At 38.3% G+C, this 21,292-nt stretch overlaps 1 protein-coding gene across 2 annotated transcripts in view; it reads right to left on the bottom strand.

Annotated features, from left to right (window-relative positions):
* LOC105919908 (serine/threonine-protein kinase PAK 3) overlaps window positions 1-21,292 on the bottom strand; it is a 44,041-nt gene that overhangs the window by 11,699 nt on the left and 11,050 nt on the right. The window contains exons 2-6 of one of the 2 annotated variants that reach the window (XM_012855362.3): window positions 5,413-5,606; window positions 5,183-5,283; window positions 3,078-3,231; window positions 2,938-2,975; window positions 1,314-1,376 (exon numbers count right to left, since the gene is read on the bottom strand). In XM_012855362.3, coding sequence (XP_012710816.2) covers window positions 1,314-1,376; window positions 2,938-2,975; window positions 3,078-3,231; window positions 5,183-5,283; window positions 5,413-5,584 — 528 coding nt within the window. In that variant the 5' untranslated portion in view covers window positions 5,585-5,606. The remainder of the gene's footprint in view (window positions 1-1,313; window positions 1,377-2,937; window positions 2,976-3,077; window positions 3,232-5,182; window positions 5,284-5,412; window positions 5,607-21,292) is intronic. The other variant, XM_012855363.3, reaches the window with a different exon arrangement.

Raw genomic sequence — 21,292 nt, 5'->3', positions numbered from 1 at the left:
AAAAATCAGTGTGCATGAACAGCTCATCTTATCGCCAGTTGGAACGTATTATCATTCAATCACAAGTAACTTGTTCATATTTACCTTGCAAACAACTGATACAATTTTTTGAGTGCCACTCAAGGCAGGCCAAGTGCACTTTTACCACAGTTTGAGAACCATGAAGATAGAATGGAGACTACTATTTTTAAAGAGAAATCAGAGCTTTGCAAAAAGAAATTTAGGTTAGAAATCGGCCAAGTACTGCATTTCAGATCGGTGCATATCTAATTATCAAATAAATAAATAAATAAAAAAAACATTTCTAAAGAAAAATGAAACAAAGTGGTCTTCAAATACCAAAAAGCATTAGGCAGATGTTGTGTCTATGGCACAGAAAAGCATTTATGATTCAGGTGAGAGCTAAAGGGAAAAGTTGGGTTGCATTCAGCGCGTTGTCTCAGAGGAGGTTGGAGATGTAGGGTCTGGTAAGGTGTGCTATGAACCAGGGATGGGGATGAATTTTTAAATAGCAAGGTGTTACATTTTTAACTGCGCTGTGAGTTCGTACATACTGCAACCCTGTGGTGGACAGTATCTTGATGAACCGCAGACACCCTGTTGATAATGGAAGGATCCTCTTAATTAGTCTGATTAATAAGCTTCAGGCATATTTAATATGCCAAATGCGGTGCCTTTTTTCCTTTTCCCCTCCCATCCAAGACCTATATTTGCCTTGGATCATCTTCCTCTGATGGAATGGAAACACTTCATCCTCTCTCGTCATGCATTAATGAAAGCGGTGCAGCTTAGTTCTACTGATTAAAAGCAAAGTCCCAGTCCTTCATTCAGACAGACCGGGCCTCTGACTCGCTTCGAGGAAGACTGGGCCAAGACTGCAGTGCAGAGAGGAGTGCTGGGTGCATGTGTGTGTTTTTATTAGGAACCATGCAGTAATGTCTAAAATGGGGATGAAGTTACAGGCAGATTATTGGAAATGTGGTTTCAACTGTTAAAATACGAGCTCATACATGCAGATTGACAGTCAATGTGCAACTGTCCTGCTATTTCAGAGACGGTAACTTAAAGAAAGACACAAAAATTATCCCATATCTGATCTTTCAGTAGAAAATATATCTATTCAAAACATTAAAAGGTCATAGGTCCGATCAAAACCCCCGTTAAATACAAATACACGTGCCTCTGAAATTGAATATTTGCACTGCAAAAAAACAGCCATACGGCTCAGTCAATATTTGGCCATCAAATAGTTGAATTTAGCTTCGCGGCCAACGTAGAGGTACATCATGTGGAAAGTAATATGGAGGAGTTACCTTGTCAAATAATGCGCTGCAGGTTCTAAGGCTGACAGGAGGCCCAGAAGACAGCAGTCGGTTCTGAATGTGAAGGTTGAAAATGGGAGGATTTACTTAAAACAAACCCATACAAGTGAGCGAGACTAGGCGTGTACTATAGAGGAGAAGGTAGGGTGGGGAGCAGAGAGGGGTAGCAGCCGAGGAGGTGTGGACTTCACGTCCACACTAACAGACAACATGAGGGGGAGGCGACGTGGTCGGGATAAAAAAAGTGCCACCGGTTCAGAACGGTAGTTTCCTCTCCACTTCAAGAAGCGTCAGTGGATGCATGTGTAAAATGTTGCATCATCGTTTATTTGGAAAACCCCTCTCCCCCCAATAACTGATCATGCCTGAGAGTTATCAGATATGGGTTTAATGCACGCTATACATGAGATATTATTAAATGTAGGAAGAAAGCAGAGAGGCTACAATTATTCTCTTTGAGCAGCACTAAAAGGAGATCTCAAAACCGGTGCCACTCTACTGAACGCTTTAACCTCTAAATTAAAAAATAACGAGAATCAGTTGTGGGTGAAGCTAATGGCTGACAGCAACTGACCCGAGTGCGTGTGAGCGGACATCAAGCCCAAAGCTCAACGCTTCAAATGAGATGACGTTTCTAAAGAGTCCCAGTTTACAGCAGAACGCTGCGCTAGCTGGTGAGTTTAGAGGAGTGTCAGTTGCTAATGTACATCAGTTTGTAACATCCGCCTGCAAAGCAGCTGCTCTAGATAATCAGTCAGAGATCATCAGCGGTGCGATAAGAGCCGGCTGTCTATCTTTGCATCTTTAGACCAGCTGTCGGTGATCATCTTCATTATGAAAGCTCAGCGACGACGAAGCCATCACCTGAGTCCCCCTCTGCGTGCTGCCGAACACTGAAATGCATTTGAAAGCTTTCAGTGCACAACGCCACCTCCCGATTGACCGCCACGCCCTTTTTACCCTTCACCGGTCCCGCGTGAAGAGATCCCAGTGGAGTTTCCCCTCAGGGCAGTATATTCTACTCGCTCCTCTTCTTCCCCACCCAGTGAATGCAGGCTGGGGCCATTCAAAAGCAACCGAGGTCAACACGGCGGGAGTCTCTCTACACACAGCTGAGCCTCCAGTGACGCTTTTGTCTTCAGACATTTCAAATTCGGGAGTGGATCGGGGAAAAAAATAAAATAAACCACAGGCAGCTCACCTCTCTTCTGCAGTCACTTTTATTTCTGCCGTAGCTGCAAAAACCGTTCGGTGTGTGTGTGTGTGTGTGTGTGTGCAAAAATCAGGCCATTGTGCCACATGAGTCGGGGAAAGGAAAGCCTCCGGAGGGAAACATATTTTAAACGGAGGAAGAAATCTGTGTGAAAAGGGATTCATCCGAAAGTGTGTTTTCGCAGAAACTCGCCAGAAAAACTCAGTGGAGGTAAAGGGAGAAACGACAGAAATGAAATCATTTGTTGCAACTTACCTGTCAAACTTTTAGACTGATCTAATTTTCATGGTGAGATATATTACCATGTGATTATGTTTAAACACCAATTTGAAATCATATATATATTATTGAGGTAAAACGAACAACATCCATCAACGTAGATTTAGATATACAAAAACTCACCAGAGTGTTTGCTGCAATGTAACCATGTGCTGTCTTGTCTAAAAGAAGAAGATTTAAAAAGATTATAAAAAATGCTTAGCTTTCTGTACCATCACAATCTGAAAACGCTCATATGAGGCCGATGTTTGGTATCTTACTACCTCCCGAGGTGAAGCTCATGTATTTCTGATTGTTGACGGTCTCTTTGGAGTCGTAGAACTTCAGCACGTCGATCACAGCTTGTGGGTTCTTCTTCTGCTCCAGCTTGGTGATGTTGGAGGTCTGCAGGAGCCGGGCCCACTGCTCCGGGATTCCCTACAGAGGTCACATGTTGACAGGGAAGTGTAACTAAAGGTGCTGCAGTAGCGCGCCGCCTTTTTCAGGTCACTTAAAAATATCCTCGGAGGACCTCTCAGATCTGGCCAAAATAGTCTCAGTGTAACCCAAAGTTTTCTCTTGAGGCCTATTTAAGCTCCCTTTACATGTGTGAATACGTCCGCCTATTACTAACAACATATTTTCACTGGCATGGTTGTTGGGCAATGCGGCCACGAAGAGAAGAGGCACCTGTTTTTGAACTATCAATGTTTAGCTGTGAGCCATGTTTAAAAGTGAATGCTGAAGCTTCTCTCTGGGTCGATTTGAACCTTTATGACCTATTTACAGTAGAAATGTAGAAGAGATTTATATATATTTGGGGATAATGTCTTGTGTGTTCTAATCCATGTGGATGGACAGTCTTTTACGGTGGCTGAATGTCATTTAAAAGTGTTCTTCCATGTCGTCTCCTCACATTCTCAGCACATCTTTGCACTTAAAGCCTAATCTCTGCTGAAAATAGCTGCTGCTATATAATTGGTGTCAGAAGGGGCTTAGGAAATATGATACTTGGATAGCAATCCAGGGTAAAAAAAAAAAAAATCAACAGTAATTCCCTCTGTTCTCCTGGAAAAGCATGAAACAAGCTTTAAAGAGTGGCAGTTTAAAACAGCTAAAACGAGCCTCTGTTTGCCACCGGTGCGTAGCTTTCCATATGAACAAGGAACTGCTTGTCAGTGATGTCACTGATGGCATAAACCAAACATTTGAAAGTCAAATAGAGCAGAGCATGTTATCCTCAGTGCAAAGGTGGTTTTTATAGGGGGCTGAAAATTAGATTTCAACCAACAGATGCCACTCATTTAAAAAAAATAACAGCTTAAACAAACCAAAACAAAACAGTCTTGAAACCCTAAGTCTGTCACATTTCATATGCATTAATGACTCACTGCAAAATGTTAATTCCAACTAAATTCACCCTTCATTAGCATTACGCAAACACTGGCGCAGCAAAACAATTTCCTAAATTCTGGTTCCCTATTGTAAACGTTTACAGAAAAAAAATAACGTGTAGGAGATTCTATCTGTATCCAGCTTATCTTTCAAAACATATAATAGGTTACTATTATCACAGACCTGAATTTGAACAAGTTCAGAGGTGAAACCTAAAGAAAATATGTGTTAAAGGTCGTTTTTGTTTTTTACTCAAACTACACTATTTTCTATGCAATATAGTTACAGCATTAACATTCTGGAGGATTGTAGGGATCAGGTTTTTTAATCAAATAAACAGGTTCATACATATGTTTTTATAGAATTGTTATAGTCTTACTATAAGACAAAAACATATTCTAACTTATTCCCATTTTTCAGAGTTCTTAGTCCAAATGGATGAATGAATGGATGGATGGACAAATAAATGGATCAATAGAGGGACTGAAGAAGTGAAAATACAGGAGAAATACGTACTTTCAGATAGATACTAAATGTAGTATAACTGCATAATAATAAATGCATAATTTGTTCAGATCATTGTTATTAATCACTCATTAAAGAACAGCATCCTTTTTTTGCATAAATTGTGATTTTTGTTAGTGAGAGTGTTTTCAGTCAGAGGCTTCTTCAGGCCCGCTGGAGGACAGACCGCTGCAGGAGACCCATCCTGCCCACAGCCATCAGCATCTACAACAACTCTTTGAAGAAACCGGCACAATATGAGTTACGACAACATCTGATTTCCCTTTGGGATCAGTAAAGTATTTTGAATTGAACTGAATTGTGGATAAAGGAAAATGGCAATGTTGATATGTTACAGGGAGATGAGAGTCTATCCAGCAGCTTCTGTCAATAAACGTCTGTGGGTCAAAGTCTATTGCTGCAGAATACGTTTTAGAAGCACATATGTTCCCATTTACTGACCCGCAAGTCAATGGAAATGGATACTTACTGTAAATTCCCCTGTAACAGCATCAAAGCCGACATGGATTGTGTGTTCAAAGTCTGAGGGTAAGGATATCTCTGGACGTTCCTTTTCCTTCTTTTTGTTTGCTGTAGAAAAACAAATGCATATAAATAGAACGGTAAATTTCTGATGTTGTTTTAATTTTATTTCATAGAGTATAGCAACTATACAAATGAGAAATGAAATGGAGTGTGAAGGTGACGAAGGATGCTCACTTTTGTCTCCTCCGGGGAAGATGGAGCGCAGGCGAGCTTTCTTGTTTTTTTCCTCAGGAGCCATTGGAAGTGGTTTAGATGCGTGATTCACTGATGAAGAGTCTCGGGAACTACTGTTCATTCTCAAGGGGGGGGCTGGTGGCTTCTCTTCAATATCAACACTATCAGACATGTTTAGTAGCACTCACAAGATCCTGAAAGGAAACAGACGAGGAGAAGCAGGAGCTTAGTGAGGAAGAAGTACACCAGCGGGGACTTTTAATAACCAGGTTAAGATGCTTCACTTTACAAGTTAAAATATACATATAAACAAAAAAAAAACTGCCTTTATTCAGGCAATTAGAGTCGAAACCCAGAAATGCGTGGGCTAATAGTGTGCCCTAGTAGTTTTTAATTATTTTTAATAGCAAAGCTTATATCCAACTGGTTTATCAATTCGGACCTGGACCGCGGTTAGGCTACCATTTTCAAATTCATGTCTTCCCCTCCTGAGGCAAATGGACTCCAGTAAGGAAACTAACTTTTCGGGTTGGAATTTTGACTTTAGGTGGTAATCCAGGTGATTTTCCAGATTTGAAAATGTGAAATTCCTACATCTGAGTACCAATGGAACAGAACATGCCTCACAAGGAGCAACAGGTTATATTTCCCCCCCATAAACATCTTGGGATGAACTGGAATTTGGCCAAGTGAATAAATCCAAATGGACGCCGCACTTTTGTCAAATTTAAATTTCAAAAACCTGATTTCCTCCAACCTCACATTTATGCACCACTTTGTGTTGGCCAGTTACATTTAGTTGTTTTCTTTTTTGTACCAATTTTTAGACGACCTGAGGAATCCTAACGTATAACAACAGGTCTAAAAAAAAAAATCACAAATTGTATAAACAGACTTGCTTGCATCTACGCGTTGTAACTCTCGGGTATCAAGAGCTGCGGTGGCGTGCGATGTCCAGTGAATCTTTTCCGCTGTGAAAACTGTAACCAGGATTTGACTCCAACATAATCTGGCACGATGAAACTCTTCTATCTCGCTCATCTTCCGTCTACCCATCCCACGACCATGTTAGACTCCTTCACTGACTAACCCCGAGGCCAAGGCTATCATGTGATATGCAGCACAGCCGTCCCAGAAAACGGGACATCCAGGCGGCCCCCTTAGTGGAGACCTACATTAGCAAACAAAGACACACTCCCCTGCTCCACAGCAGTGTGCACCGTCTCTTTGAAATTACACGTTTGGCTTCACAGTGGCCTTTGAGGTTTTATTCATCATCATCGCTCAAGATAACTAAAATCCGTAAGGGTACAAAAGATTCTTAGTTTATTTACAAATAAAGCTGGTTTGGAATAAAGGAATCAGATTAATAGGAGGATGTAGCATAACAAAAAGCTTTTTGTCTCGAAAAACAGTAATATCATGCAAGACCCCACTGTGTCCTGTGAAATGCCTGCATCACGCTGAAAAGATATTTATAAGTAAAATATTAACAAATAATAGGTTGTTTCATCGTAAATACCGACCAGAATGGAAAACAGACCTATTTAGACACTTTTTTCCCATTCCACAAGAATACAAATGTATGGGATGCAAATATCAATGTTCACTTCATTTGACACAAAACATGTAATTCTTTTATCTGAATTTTTTTTTTTTTTCAAATCATTACGTTTCTCCATCTCTTTTATTCTCTTTAGGAGTTAAAGTGAACCGATTATTGTAAAAAACCACATCAGGATTCTTTTATTTTGGAAAACTAACAAGGACAGAAGTAAATTATTTGTGGAGACGGCCTGTGAACTGCTGAGCTGCAAAACAGAGCAATAAATGTTGAACACAAGTTATTAACGGTGTAATGGTGTAAGTAAATCATTGCCTGGCATGCACCTTGGTTTTTGGGTCACAGTTTAGTACAGGTTTTTTTTTTTTTTACTTGTCAGTAAAGTAGGAGGATATGTGCATCCAGGCAGGAGTTGTGTACTGTTAAATTCACTTTAAAGTTGAAAAAAAAATATCCATTTAGTATGGAGCAAACAGCACAGCACATAAAGGAGAAACCAGGCCTTTGTGTAAAAAGATACATATTTTTCTCCCTTTACTGACTGACAATAAAGGGGAAAAATGCAGAACACAATGTAAAGATGTTGGCTAAAGCTGGAAAGAGAATGATTTTACTAACTAAAACTCATTACTCCAAAAATGCACTCAGGAGCAAATACCTTAGATTTGTTGAGAAATGATGAGCGATTAAAGGTTGGACACATTTGTGTCCTCCAAATGGAAAATGACCCCAAGTATACCACCAGATTAATTACAAAGCAGCTAAACGACAAGTCGGTGTTCTGAAATATTCATCAAAAAGCCCTGAGCTCAGAACCATCAAAAATCTGTGGCCAGAGCTGAAAAGATGTGAACAAACAAGATAGCCTACAAACCTTCTTTGGTCACACCTGATAATTGAACACTAGGTGACATCTACTGAGAGCCATCCATCATCTTCTGCTTATCCGAGATCGAGTCACAGGGGACAACAGGCCAAGGGGGGAACCACAAACATCCCTCTTCTGGGTTAGGGTCCCCTTCTGTCCAGATGCCCAAACTACTTTTTAATGCAGAGAAGCAGTGGCTTTACATTGAGCTCCCCCTGGATGATGGAGCTCCTCACCCTATCTCTAAAGCTAAGTCTAGCCGCCCTCCGCAGTATTCCCCTTTCAGTCACTTGTATTTGGGATCTTGTTCTTTCGATCATGATCTATATCTCATGACCACAAGTGAGGGTCGGAATGTAGACAGACCAGTAAATCAGGAGCTTTGCTTTTTTGCTCTTTCACCACAATAGACCTGAGCAACGCCCGCATCACTGCAGACGAAGCCCCAATCTGTCTGCCCATTTCCCCCTTCATCCTATAATCACTCTTAAAAAAAGTTACTTGAACTCCTTTGGTTGAGGCAGAGACCGACCCCCAACCCAGAGGGGGCAGTCCACCTTTTTACAGGTCAAAGACCAAAGTCCTTAAAAGAGCAGACTCTTATTCTTGCTTGTTCACACTAAGTAGCAAACTGCTCCAGTGCACACTGGAGCTCATGGCCTAAAGCTATCAGAACCACGTCATCTGTGAAAAATAAAGATGAGATCCAAAGGTTCCCAAACCAGACACCCTCCTCTCCGCAACTATGTCTTGAGATCCTGTCCATGAACACCAGGGTCGGTGACAAATGGCAGCCCGTCTGGTATCAAACGTCCACTGGGAATCAGCTTGACTTTGTGCCAAAAATTCAGACACAGCTCTTGCTTTTGGCATACAATGATTGGATGGCCCTTAAATGCCACCCAGATACCACATAACCCCGCAACACCTTCTTGGGGACACATTTTTAGGCCTTCTTCAGATCCAGAATACATATGTTGACTAGAAAAACATACTTCCATAACCCCACTCAGCAATTCTACTTGGCCAAAGATCTTGTCCATTGTTCCACAGCCAGGGCAAAAGCCACATTGGTCCTCCTGGACCCGAGGTTCGATTATCACATTGGAGCCGTTTCTCCAACACCACCAAAATAAACTTTCCAACAGAGGATGAGAAGTGGGAATCCTTTATAATTGGATTTTTAAAAAGTCGAGACAACCACCAAAGTCTGTCACTCCAATGTTGTTGTCCTAGTCTAGCACTGCTGGTGAAAAATTAGCATGAAGGCCTGCCTATGATTCTTACTGGTCATTTATGCATTGCTTTGGTGTGGAGAACTTTGGTACTTTCAGCAAGTAATTTTTTTCCCATTGTACTTAACAAACAGAAATAAAAACTCAAGTGCCTGTCTTCTTTTGAATGATTGTGTTATCTGGCTTTGACTTAGATGATCTCCTGTCAGCATGTGCCTCTGATTGACTGCTTTAAAAAGAGGGTTTTGTATCTAGGAAAATAAGATGAGAAATAAAATGTAGCATCTATGCTAAGGCCGACATTCGACTGGTTGACAAACAAAAACCTCTTAAATAACCTTGACAAACTTATGAAATAGTAATGCAAGTTGAATAACTACCTTTCTGAGCTGGAGGACCACACTGGTTCTAAAATAAAAGAGCAGCCAGCTACATTGCAACATTATGCTTTTACAGCTTTGTCTTTATTCTCCAGTCCAATCTCCAGGATTTTCCGAGACGCATTGGTGGTGGAATGTTACGTTATAATTGATTCTACCATTTAGGTGAATTCCAGCAGAAGGTCCAGAGAATAGCCTAAAACAGGTTTTCTCAGGTTGGTGTTGGGAGTGTCACTAACAACAAAAACTAGCAAAACGCTGTTGTTTACAAAGGAATTTCACAATATGTGCACTCTAAAGCAATAATGAGCAGCAGACATAGCTCTCGCCAAGACAATGGGTTGGATCTGTTGCAATGTCTTGATTGTGAACCACCATGATCAGCCCTGACAAGGTGTAAACTTCATCAAAAGGCATAAGTGTAGCATTGACGTGATATAGAAAACAAGTTAACACTAAGAAAGTAATTCTTAGTGCTACACTGCCAAACAGGACACACAAAAAAAGTAATAAATAAATAAACAAGTTAACACTATACCACCCTGAATATGTTAGAAACCAGTGAACACTGTTTAAAGTCTGGGTCAATTTTCCTGTTTGTTTTGTCATTACAATTTTTAATACTTCATAAATTAGAAATACGCCCTGATAATTTCACATCACACAGGTGGTGAGGTATCAACATCTGGCTCAAAGCTATCACATAATAAAAATTAAACTGAGTAACTTTGTAAGAGCAAAGTCAGAACTTCTACTTCTACATTTGCACAATAAAACTTTTTCATCAAAATGGATTATATGGTTTCACGATTAGTTTCCGGGAAAATTAAGTAAATACAAAGTGATCAAAGTGTTTACAGATAAAGTAAAAACTAAATAAAAAAATCAAATAAAAAAATTTTCTTACGTCTATCAAATCAAATCGAGTTTTATTCCATTCGGGTAATATGTTATGAATTAGTGACGACTGATTTCACATCAAGTTTGCCATTAGGCCTTTTATCTGTTTAGCTGACCTGAAACCTTTTTACTCAGAAGGACAAAATATTAACGAGACAACAATATTTGAACATAACAAAATTATGTGTAAAAAATGAAGATTGACACCTGATCATTTTGGTGTCTTCAACATCTCTTTTAGTTTTCCGAGAAGACCTGATCGGACCGAGTATGTGGGAGCCTTTAGGTAGCCTGCGTCCGGAGTACGTGTTAGCAACAATAAACCTAGTAAGTTTATTCAATATTAAAAATTACATTTATTTTGGCCTTATGTTAGAAACAGAGCAGTGTAGTTCAACTACTCAGTTCTCCCGACAGAGATGGATAGCTCTCCCTCTCAGGAGAGAGATGTGTACGCGAAGGGGTGGAGTGATATTACACACTTGGGAAGAATATTTAGTGCGCCTTATAATCCAGCGTACCTTATACGTGGACAAAGATCCACAAAGACATGTTAATTCACATTATTCAATTAATATTAACATGTAAATATTGCTTATTAAATAATAAGTCACATCTTAAGGGTCTAGGCTCATCATTAGTGAATCAAAGACTCATTTTTATGAGTAGCATTAGATCAAATAAGTAAAAAAAGTCAAGTCTCCTAAATTAAATAAGCCTTTAGCATACCAAGAGATAAAATGTTGTAATTATAATTTGATACCCAAAAAGTCATCCTATCCCAAAATAAAAATGTCCAAAAAGTCATATCTGTTAATTCTCTTTAAGTCTCCTTACACTGGGCCATGTTTGATTTACTTCTGAATGTTTTGAAAGTTGGAGCATTGTCATTTCTGATCTTTTGTGTCCTACAAGGCCAGCTCCATATAAAAACAAAACAGAAGACAAACAAGCCGCCGTCATAAGCAACTAATTTCAATTTCTAATAGTTGGGAACCCTAATTCTAGCTACCATGTTAGTAGAAGCTAACATGCTTAACCCAACACACTAACTTCTAAGACTTCAGTAGCCAACGATGTTTGCATTACAAATATTCTTTAGCAATATTAATTTGGCTGACACTGATAGTGACAAAATCCTGCAAAATGCTACATGGCCCTGCAGCAAATGAAGTATAAATCAAATCTGCGGACCTAAAAGTCACGCGGCTGTTTTACTAATAACCTGGCTGACAGCTGGCTTATGAAGCTGCTGGCTGGTCTGCGGCCTGACGGCTAAAAAAGGCAGATTCATGAAGGCTCAGACATTAGTGATTCTTCACTCACATAAAACACTGACCTATTTACTGCGCAGACTGACATGCAGGGAAAGCAGTCAGTGAGAACTCTGTCCCTGAAACAAGCGCCGTCTCTTTCTAAATCACACATGCGCTAGTCTCTGGACGCTGTGCATGAACTGTATATGAGTCTTTTCGTTGAAATTAAAGGAAAGTTGTTGTTTTTAGTGCACTGCAGTGTAAAACAACATCTAACGCTGATCTGGGGGAAAGCTTAGTACTACATGAGAGTTTTGACAGAGATACAGTAAAAAGTAAAAAAATAAATAAATAAAATCCACTACAATATAAACCAGCTAAATTCAGATATTACTGTGCATATTTTCTGACTTCACATCCTATAAAATCTTACATTATCTATGAAGCACGGGATTTTCCTCTGCCTCTTAAACATTAATTCTGATTTGAATGGCAAACATAGGAGGAAGCTCCAATCCTGAACCCCTGGCAGCCCAGTAATGGTCCGGCAGTGGGGGTGGGGCTCCATAAGCCCGGCTCTCCCTGTGCCTGATTAGGACACGCTCTCTGTTTGCCTTGGCTTTAGCTTTGGCCGGGCTTCTTTGAAGGATGCTGATTACTTGGATGGGATGGACAGTTCGAGGACTTCCAAAGGATAAAGAGAGACGAGAGGACACTCCACTGCAGCAGTTTTTTTACAATTGTTATTTTGTTCGATCTTAATCATCTCCGGACAGCTCTGTGTAACCGCTGTTGGTCGGCTCTTTTTATAAGCACAGGGTTGGACGGGCAGCAAGGGCTCGCTTTTAACAAAGACGTTCACAAACGCCAGAAAAACAAAAAGCACAACAAAAAAGCACAGAATCAAAGAGCGATGACACAAAGACGTCAACGTGCCGCTCACATGACTGGTTTGTCAAGGTCAGGATAACACCCCCAGAGTCGCAGCACACATTTAAAAGATACAACGTTTAGCAGGAGGGCTACGGTGCCCAATTCTCTCCAGCCAGAGTCCCATTTGTTGGGGAAATTGATCAAACAAGCCGCCAAAAATTCAAGAAAATCTTATAATCTAACAGCAACTTTTACTTGCATATTAGAATGGTACATCAAATGCATGAAATAAACAACAATTACTGTGTTGTGCTAAAAGGCATCCACCCATAAAACAAAAGCTATTTAACTTAAGGTTTGTCTTTACTTATATAATAAACAAATGAAAAAAGCAAGAGGAAATAATAAAAACTGCAAAATATAGTATTTTCCCTTCTTGACATTGTTTCCATTGGTTGTTAATACTTCAGTCAGGAATGTTGCAACAACAAAAAATCTACAAGTGGTAAAAAATAATTTGCATATTTAACCACTTCACTTAAGGTTACTAAGTTGTAGCATTTAAGAATCACTAAAACAAGAATATTTTTAAAACCTTTAAACTCATCAAACCTTTAATGGATATGAAATAATCTGACTTGTTCAGTTCTCCATCCAGCTACAGTACAATCAAATGTACTTGCAGCTTTACAAATTTCTTCCTTTTGCGTTTTTTTTTGTCATCACGCTTAAATGTTTCACATCAGATAAGTATAAAAAAGGCACTTTTCAAATGAGGACTTCTTTTTTTAAGGAGGGAAAAAGCCATCCAAACCAACCTGTGTGCAGGAGTAATTTCCCTCTAACGCCAATAACAGCAGCCACAACTCTCTTCATGCATTTGTGATTACTGGCAGAAAGTGTTTTACATCACTGTGGAGGAATTTCTGCCCACTTTGTTCTTCAATTTTAGATTAAGCTTTTTGGGATCTTACTTGATGCTGTCTGACACGTTCTGTTTCAATTATTTTTTTTATCCTTAATCAGGTTGACGTGTGACTCGAGAAATTGAACCAAAGAATTTGGTTAATCAGTTAATTCATGATTTCATAAATGAAGTAGGCGGGGATTACTTTTTCAGATAGGGCCAGGTTGCTTTGGTTTTGTTCTTACTGAGGTTATATCTCAGTCTGACATTCAAATTATTTGATCTGAAACACTGAACATCTTAAAGACAAAAAAGGCCAGAAGAAATCTGTAAACTGGCAAATATTTTCAATTTTATCAAAACATTTTGAGGTATGTCTTGTGATAATTGTCATAAAGACAATCAGCATTCACATTTCAGTTAGCCTAACCCTAACCCTTAACACGGAGAAGTTGGGAGGGCAATATGGCGACGGCCAGGAAAGCAGTGGTTTTGTTCGTAGTGCCTCTTACGAAAAATATTTACAGCTGTACTTTCCACATGCAAACACCACTTATAATTTGTTCGGTGGAGAGCTGCAGCCGCTACATGTAACAATCTTACAGCTGTGTCTTGTGAAATAAACTTGGTTTCATCACAGCTTATCACAGCTTATGGTTCTGGCTGAATTCTGATATTAATATTGACAGTTCATGTGAACTGCTGAGGCTCACTGGCATGCATTGCATGGAAGTGAAGTGCTTGCCGTAAAGCGGCTGTGGCCATACACACAACTGCTGAAAACTGTCGCAAAGGTCGATCATTCGGCACAACATGTAAACGTGTATCTTCATTCGTTCTTACTTTCTTTCGTTTATCGTTTTTCTTTACTTTCCTACCTTCATCTCTTTCTTTTTTCCTTAAAAAGAAAAATATACTTTCGGCCTTTTCACTTAGAGTGTGGAATATAATGCACATGCAGCAATTAAAAAATAAATGTGTGTGTATATATGTGTGTATGTGTGTATATATATGTGTATATATATATATATATATATATATATATATATATATATATATATATATATATATATATATATATATGTATATATATATATATATATATATATATATATATATATATATATATATATGTGTATATATATATATGTGTATATATATGTATATATATATATATATGTGTATATATATCTATATATATATATATATATATGTGTCTATCTATCTATATATCTATATGTGTGTGTAATATATATATATAAATAAAAGAAAAATAAAGTTAAAAAAAATAATAATTATAATAATAAATAAATAAATAAATACTAGTCAGTGCCTTTGGCATCCTCTTTAATTTCTTTACCTTACTATTTTCTGATGTTGTTGTGCTTGCCTGCAATGAGTGGGTGGAATGTGTGTGTGTACTTTTGTGTGTGTGTATTTCTGCATATGATTGGGTATGAGTGGGGGTGGGGGAATTGCCACTGGTGTAGATGTTTAAAAATGGGGACTGGTGTGAAGAGTGAAAGGTGCTTTTATGTTTGTATGGAAGGTTTATGTGTTTTTGTATGTGAATGTGGCCCAGTGTCTCTGAAACTATACACTTCCTTCCATTTTTTTTACAAGAATCATGCTGAGTGATGATAGTGATGACTCCTCAAGTTCTGAAGATTTGAGTGTGATCTGCCATGGTTTAAATGCACAGAAAAACTTTTCCGATAGTATTGATTACAAGTTCCAAAATTATATGAACAGCCTTGATCCTGATATGTACGTTTACCAAAAGGAAGGTGACAATTGTTTATACTACACAGAAAATACTCTTAAAGATACACTCAATCAAAAAATGTCTTTGGTGCACTTTAATAGTAGGAGTCTACACTCAAATTTTGAAAACATTAAAGATTATTTAAATCAATTTGAAACACCATTCAGCATGGTTGCCATCTCAGAGACCTGGTTAAGGGGAGATGAAGAGTTTCAGTTTCACTTAGATGGTTATGAAATGTTTTGTATGAACCGAAAACATAAGAGAGGAGGAGGAGTAGCTTTATATATCGACAAAAATATGAACTGCAGTATTGTGGAAGACATGTCAATGTCAGTTGAGGAACTTTTTGAATGTGTAACAGTAAAAATTTCACATCCAAAAAGTAAAAACCTTATTATAAGCTGTATGTATAGAGTCCCTGGATCTGATATGAAACTATTTACGGAGTGGATGGATAAATTATTTAGCAATAAAGACACAAAAGATCTGATACTTTGCGGTGACTACAATATTAATATTTTAAATCCCACGAAACATGGCCTGACAGATGAATTTATTAACACAATGTTTACTCTGGGTTTGGATCCGCTGATCACCAAACCTACCAGAATTACAACTTATAGTGCAACATTAATCGACAATATTTTTTGTAATATTCTGGGAACCAAAGTAATTGGAGGAATATTAGTTAATGACATTAGCGATCATTTACCAGTCTTTATGGCATATGATATTGAGTATAATAAAAACAAAGAACTGGATTATGTTTCTTATAAAAGAACTGTAACGGAGCAATCTGTAGTTTCTTTAAAAAATGATCTTGCCTGTCACAACTGGGAATCTATTTATGAGGAGACTGATGTAAATGCAGCTTATGACTATTTTCTTAATACATTTCTTTCAATTTACGAAAAAAACTGTCCCTTTAGAAGTATTAGGATTAAATGTGATACAAAAACACCATGGATGACTAAGGGGCTATTAAATGCATGTAAAAAGAAAAACTATTTATACAAACAGTTCCTGAAAAGAAGAACAATAGAAGCGGACTTTAAATATAAAAGATATAAGAATAAGTTAACATGTATAAAAAGAGAATGTAGGAAACAATATTATTCTGATCAACTAAATAGGAAAAAAAATGATATAAAGGGAATTTGGAATGTTATTAACACTGTCATTGGACGTGGATCTAGTGGACCATATCACCCGGAATATATTGTGGAGAACAATACAGTTATAACAAACAAAGAAGAAATTGCAAATGGGTTTAATGATTTTTTTGTTAATGTAGGACCAGAACTTGCTAGGAAAATTCCAATTGAAGACGATTGGTGCAGTGAATTAATAAATAACAATTTCAATTCAATGTTTTTGGCCCCTACAAATGAACAAGAGGTTTTGAGTGTATTTAAAAAATGTAAAAACAAAAAGTCACGTGACATAGATGACTTAGACATGAGATTGGTTCGAGGGGTGGCGGAAGAAATCATCAAACCATTTACACACATTTGCAATCTATCCTTCCAAAATGGACTCTTTCCCAATAGAATGAAAACTGCTAAAGTAATCCCACTCTTCAAATCTGGAAATAAGAATACTTTCACCAACTTTCGTCCCGTTTCACTCTTGCCACAGTTTTCTAAAATCTTAGAAAAATTATTTGATTGTCGGCTTCGCAGTTTCATAGAACAAAATAAATTGTTAACCGAAAGCCAGTATGGGTTCAGACAAAATAGGTCCACATCACTTGCATTAATTGATTTAATTGAAAGCATTACAGATGGCATTGATAAACGTAAATTTGTTTTGGGAATTTTTATTGATTTACAGAAGGCATTTGACACTATTGATCACAGTTTACTATTAAAAAAGCTGGAAAGGTATGGCATCAGAGGGTTACCTAACAAGTGGTTGCAGAGCTATTTGGAGGATAGAAAGCAAATTTTACAGTTTGGAAAACATAAATCTGGGCTCAGGGGCATAACATGTGGAGTACCGCAGGGCTCCATTTTGGGTCCAACTTTATTTATTATGTATATAAACGATATTAGCAATGTGTCTTCCGTTATGAAGTTTGTACTTTTTGCGGATGATACTAGTATTGTATGCACTGGAGACAACTTGGAGCAACTTTTGGCACAAGCAACAATCGAAATGAACAAGTTAAAGAAATGGTTCAACAACAATAAATTATCACTAAATTTGAAAAAGACTAAACTAATGTTATTTGGCAAACGGAAAACTAATGTACCAATTGAAATTATTATTGATAATGTAAGCATAGAGAGGGTTAAAAAAAATACTTTTTTGGGTGTGATTATAGATGAGACATTGTCCTGGAAAGATCATATTAATTATTTGCGCACAAAAGTTGCAAAATGTGTGGGAGTGATGAACAGAGTACGTCACTTCCTCAGTCAAAATGCATTGTTCCTCTTGTATCATTCACTTGTTATGTCATATCTGAATTATTGTATTGAAGTCTGGGGAAACAACTTTAAGACCAATCTTCAGCCCCTGGTTACACTACAAAAAAGAGCTATTCGAATTGCTCATAAAGTAAATTATTTACATCCCACTAATTTATTGTTTCTAAATTCTTCCAATTTAAAATTGTTTGATCTTGTAAATTTAAGGACTGCGCAAATAATGTTTAGAGCGTCAACTGGCTCTCTTTCAGATAATGTCTTAAAACTTTTTCAGGAGCGGGAGGCACTTAGCACTTATAATCTTAGAGGCGAAAATCAATTATACCAACCAAAAGTAAGAACTACATTGAAATCAATGTGCATCTCAAGTCGTGGTGTCACCCTCTGGAATAGTTTATCGGAGGAACAAAAGTGTTGTGAAAACATAAATCTTTTTAAAAAAATATTTAAGCGGGATGTCCTGAGAAAATACCTGGAAGAGAGTGAGTGATGTTCTATGAGGGTGGTGTGGTGTAGGGAAGGAGATAGTTGGGCCAGTGTGTTGTCTTGTATGCATGAGTGTGGATGTGTCGTTTGTCTTTGTCTTGTCGTTTGCAGGTCTTGGGAGTGTCCCTGGGATGAGCGGGAGGGGATTGGACATGTATAAGCTTTTGCTTCCTCCATCCCCCTTTCAAGCCATGCATCTGTATTGTTTATCAGTATATGTATTGTAAAATGTGTGCAGGTTTGAAATAAACTTTTGAATTGAATTGAATTGTTGATGCCAGGAGCTGCCATATTGCAACCAAAAATCAACCTTAAAAAATGTCTCAGAGTTTCTGTGGTAAGTCCGACTTGAGCGGCCATTCCAGTTGATTCTTCCGACTCGTGAGTCAACATTTCTGAGTGTCGACAGCCATTGGATTTAACGTCATATTTAGGAAGTCAATTATTCTGTTATGGCGAAAAGGATTTACTTTAAACTTTTGCTGCCTAAAGTGAGTATGATATCCTCTTTCCTTTCAAATCCAATGACTTTTGAGCATCACCAAGTTTCTTTTGACAAATGGACAAAGTTTTCCTTCTTTTGTGTCCTGCTTGTAGGGTGTGGAGGGGAAACGGGCATCCGCGTTTGCAACGTTGTGCCCACACATCCAAATCAATTTGTGCTTGTGTGTGGACACCAAACATGGCAGAATACACCCTCCCTCAGTTGATTCAGTGACTCTTACGCTGAAAGGACACACTGAAATGATGCAAAGCCACCTCTGTTAGGTCAACATGAACAAGAAAACCGGTCATACCTGCGTGTTCAGGGTCTTTGTCCGTCTGGTAGGTGAACCTACACTTCACCCTCTAACAGGTTCTGTCATAGCATTATCTGTATTTAGCTCTATCCACCTTCCAATCGACTAAGACCATGATCCCCGCAGCATCATGCTGCCTCTACCATGTTGATGATATGTCCAAGGTAATATATACTGCTGAGTTACTTGGTCATCCTGGTGCTTTTTGCTTTTTGGATTTTGGTCATTTTCTTCCTACTGCACCACTGTGTGCTATTGGTATATCACATAAAAGGCCAATAAAGTACAACAAAGCTACACTCAGGTAGTTTTTTTCTCTCTTCTAATTAAGGGATGCAAGCAAATGAACGTACAGCAGCTGACAAATACAGTTTGAGTTTGAGCTATGAGTCTCGACAGTAGCACTCCAAGCCACTCGACCTTATTTGGGCGAGAACGTGAAAGAGGAAGAGTGAAGACACATTCATACCCGCACTTTTCTGGCCTCAGACTCAATAAACTCTGGTCCCGCATATAACTGGGCCTCTGTTTAGGTTTTCTTCCTATAGCTAAGCAACAGATCTGGAGCAAGGCTGTTTCAAACATAACATTTGTGTCCCTGCCCTTCAAGATCTCAAAGAGTATCTCACGGTGCTGCGTGTGCTACATAGCCTCAATTCTATACAGATGTATCAGAAAGAACCCCTGAGGCACATGTAGGTTCATAATATCACAAAGCCGTCACACAAAAACACGCAGAGTCTGCCAGAAACGCTGCTGGTGGTTGGACTGGTTGAGCAACACCCCGTGTGCGCAGGCATTAGGTCCTTGTTGCAACTGGTTAAAGTTTTTGCCCTGGCTTCTGGCCATTTGCTGGGTGTCATCCCTTTTTTTCCCACCCAGAATTTTGGTATTCTGATGCAACAACCCGTGATAAATTTTAGCCTGTTGCCCGCACTCCAAAAATAAATGGCTGCCAGTGTTTAAGTAATAAGGCTATAATTGTAACAGGAGCCCTCTGAGAGCAAGAATGCTTTGATTACTCTAATTTCAGTTTATGCTCTTGGCTCATGTTTAATAGATAATGCTCTGAGGCCATTATCTATTAAACACATGAGAAACACACTCAGCATTTATTCATTTTTATAAAGTCAGTAACATTGGTGACGAATAAGCAAGGCTTGAAAAACAACATTCTAGATCTGAAATCTAAACATGATGGGATCATTTATTTTATTTGTAATGTCTTGGCTTCAATAATAATAATAATAAGTTACTATTATTACTACTACTACAATGTTTTGTATAACCAACAAAATAAGCTACATTTAAAAGTACTGTTTTCTTCAACAGCCAATATTTTTGGGGGGTGCGCACGCCTCAGGGGAAAACCAGGGACATCTTTTAATCGTTACGGCATAAAAGCCTTAAACCCATTAATGACATGCCAACTAGAGCATGATTACACAATATCAAAGGCAGAGCTAAATGAAAGCAATGGCTGCTTCTGCACTCTAAATGTCCATTCACACAGGCACACTGGGTCCTTCAGGACTTCAATAGATCGCAGACTCTCAATAGGCTTAAATTCAAAGATTATTTGAAAGTTGAAATTGTTTAAGTCCATGAAATATTTTCATTATTCTATTTTCTGAGAGCATCATTGCAATAAACATCTGCAATCAAAAATCAGTGATCAAATTTTAGGCACCCTCCAGATGTCTGAGCCTTAGCTTCTGATATATTATGCTTATTTTAATAGCAGATTTTGTCACTGGCGTCCATTACAACCCTAACCCAACCAATCTGATCACAAATGACAAAAACTGTCACACTTACAATTTTTCCAAAGAATTAATAAACGGGCATGTTTTAGGTTTTAAAAATCACATAATAGGTTTAGATAACAGGTTTAGAAGCAGTAATCAGGATCATACATGGTTTCAATTTTATTTCATCCTAATTGGATTAATGCATTGCACTTTTGATCGCTTGTTAAGCCTCAACACATTGATTCTGTCCATTACTAATTAATTAGTACAACCCTAATGAGCCTAGCATAGCATGTTGATATTAACCTGTGTTAATGTCACGTCCGTTACTAATCAGCTTCTCAAATTCGACACATTCAATAACATCGACTCACAAATTGGTTGACAGAAATAAGCCACCATTTACAGGCTGTGGTATAAAGTTCCCCATATTCAAAACAAAGCAGGAAAAAAAAAAACAGGTTAGTCCACACTCAAGACCTTCTTAATCCCCACAGCCTCTCATTTTACCAGGCATCATCCGTTCCTAAACTCCCCGGCTGGGAAGCGTGAGAGCTCGCTCTGTCATTTAATATTTAGTTCAGGCAGACCCGGCTGCAGAAACAAATCACAGGGGGGGCATTCCATTTTTTTAGGGGGGCACACTTTAAAAAGTTTTTT

This window comes from Fundulus heteroclitus, chromosome 11, assembly GCF_011125445.2.
Source record: "Fundulus heteroclitus isolate FHET01 chromosome 11, MU-UCD_Fhet_4.1, whole genome shotgun sequence".
NCBI classification, from domain to species: Eukaryota; Metazoa; Chordata; class Actinopteri; order Cyprinodontiformes; family Fundulidae; genus Fundulus; species Fundulus heteroclitus.
This window is presented reverse-complemented; position numbering and strand designations above follow the sequence as displayed.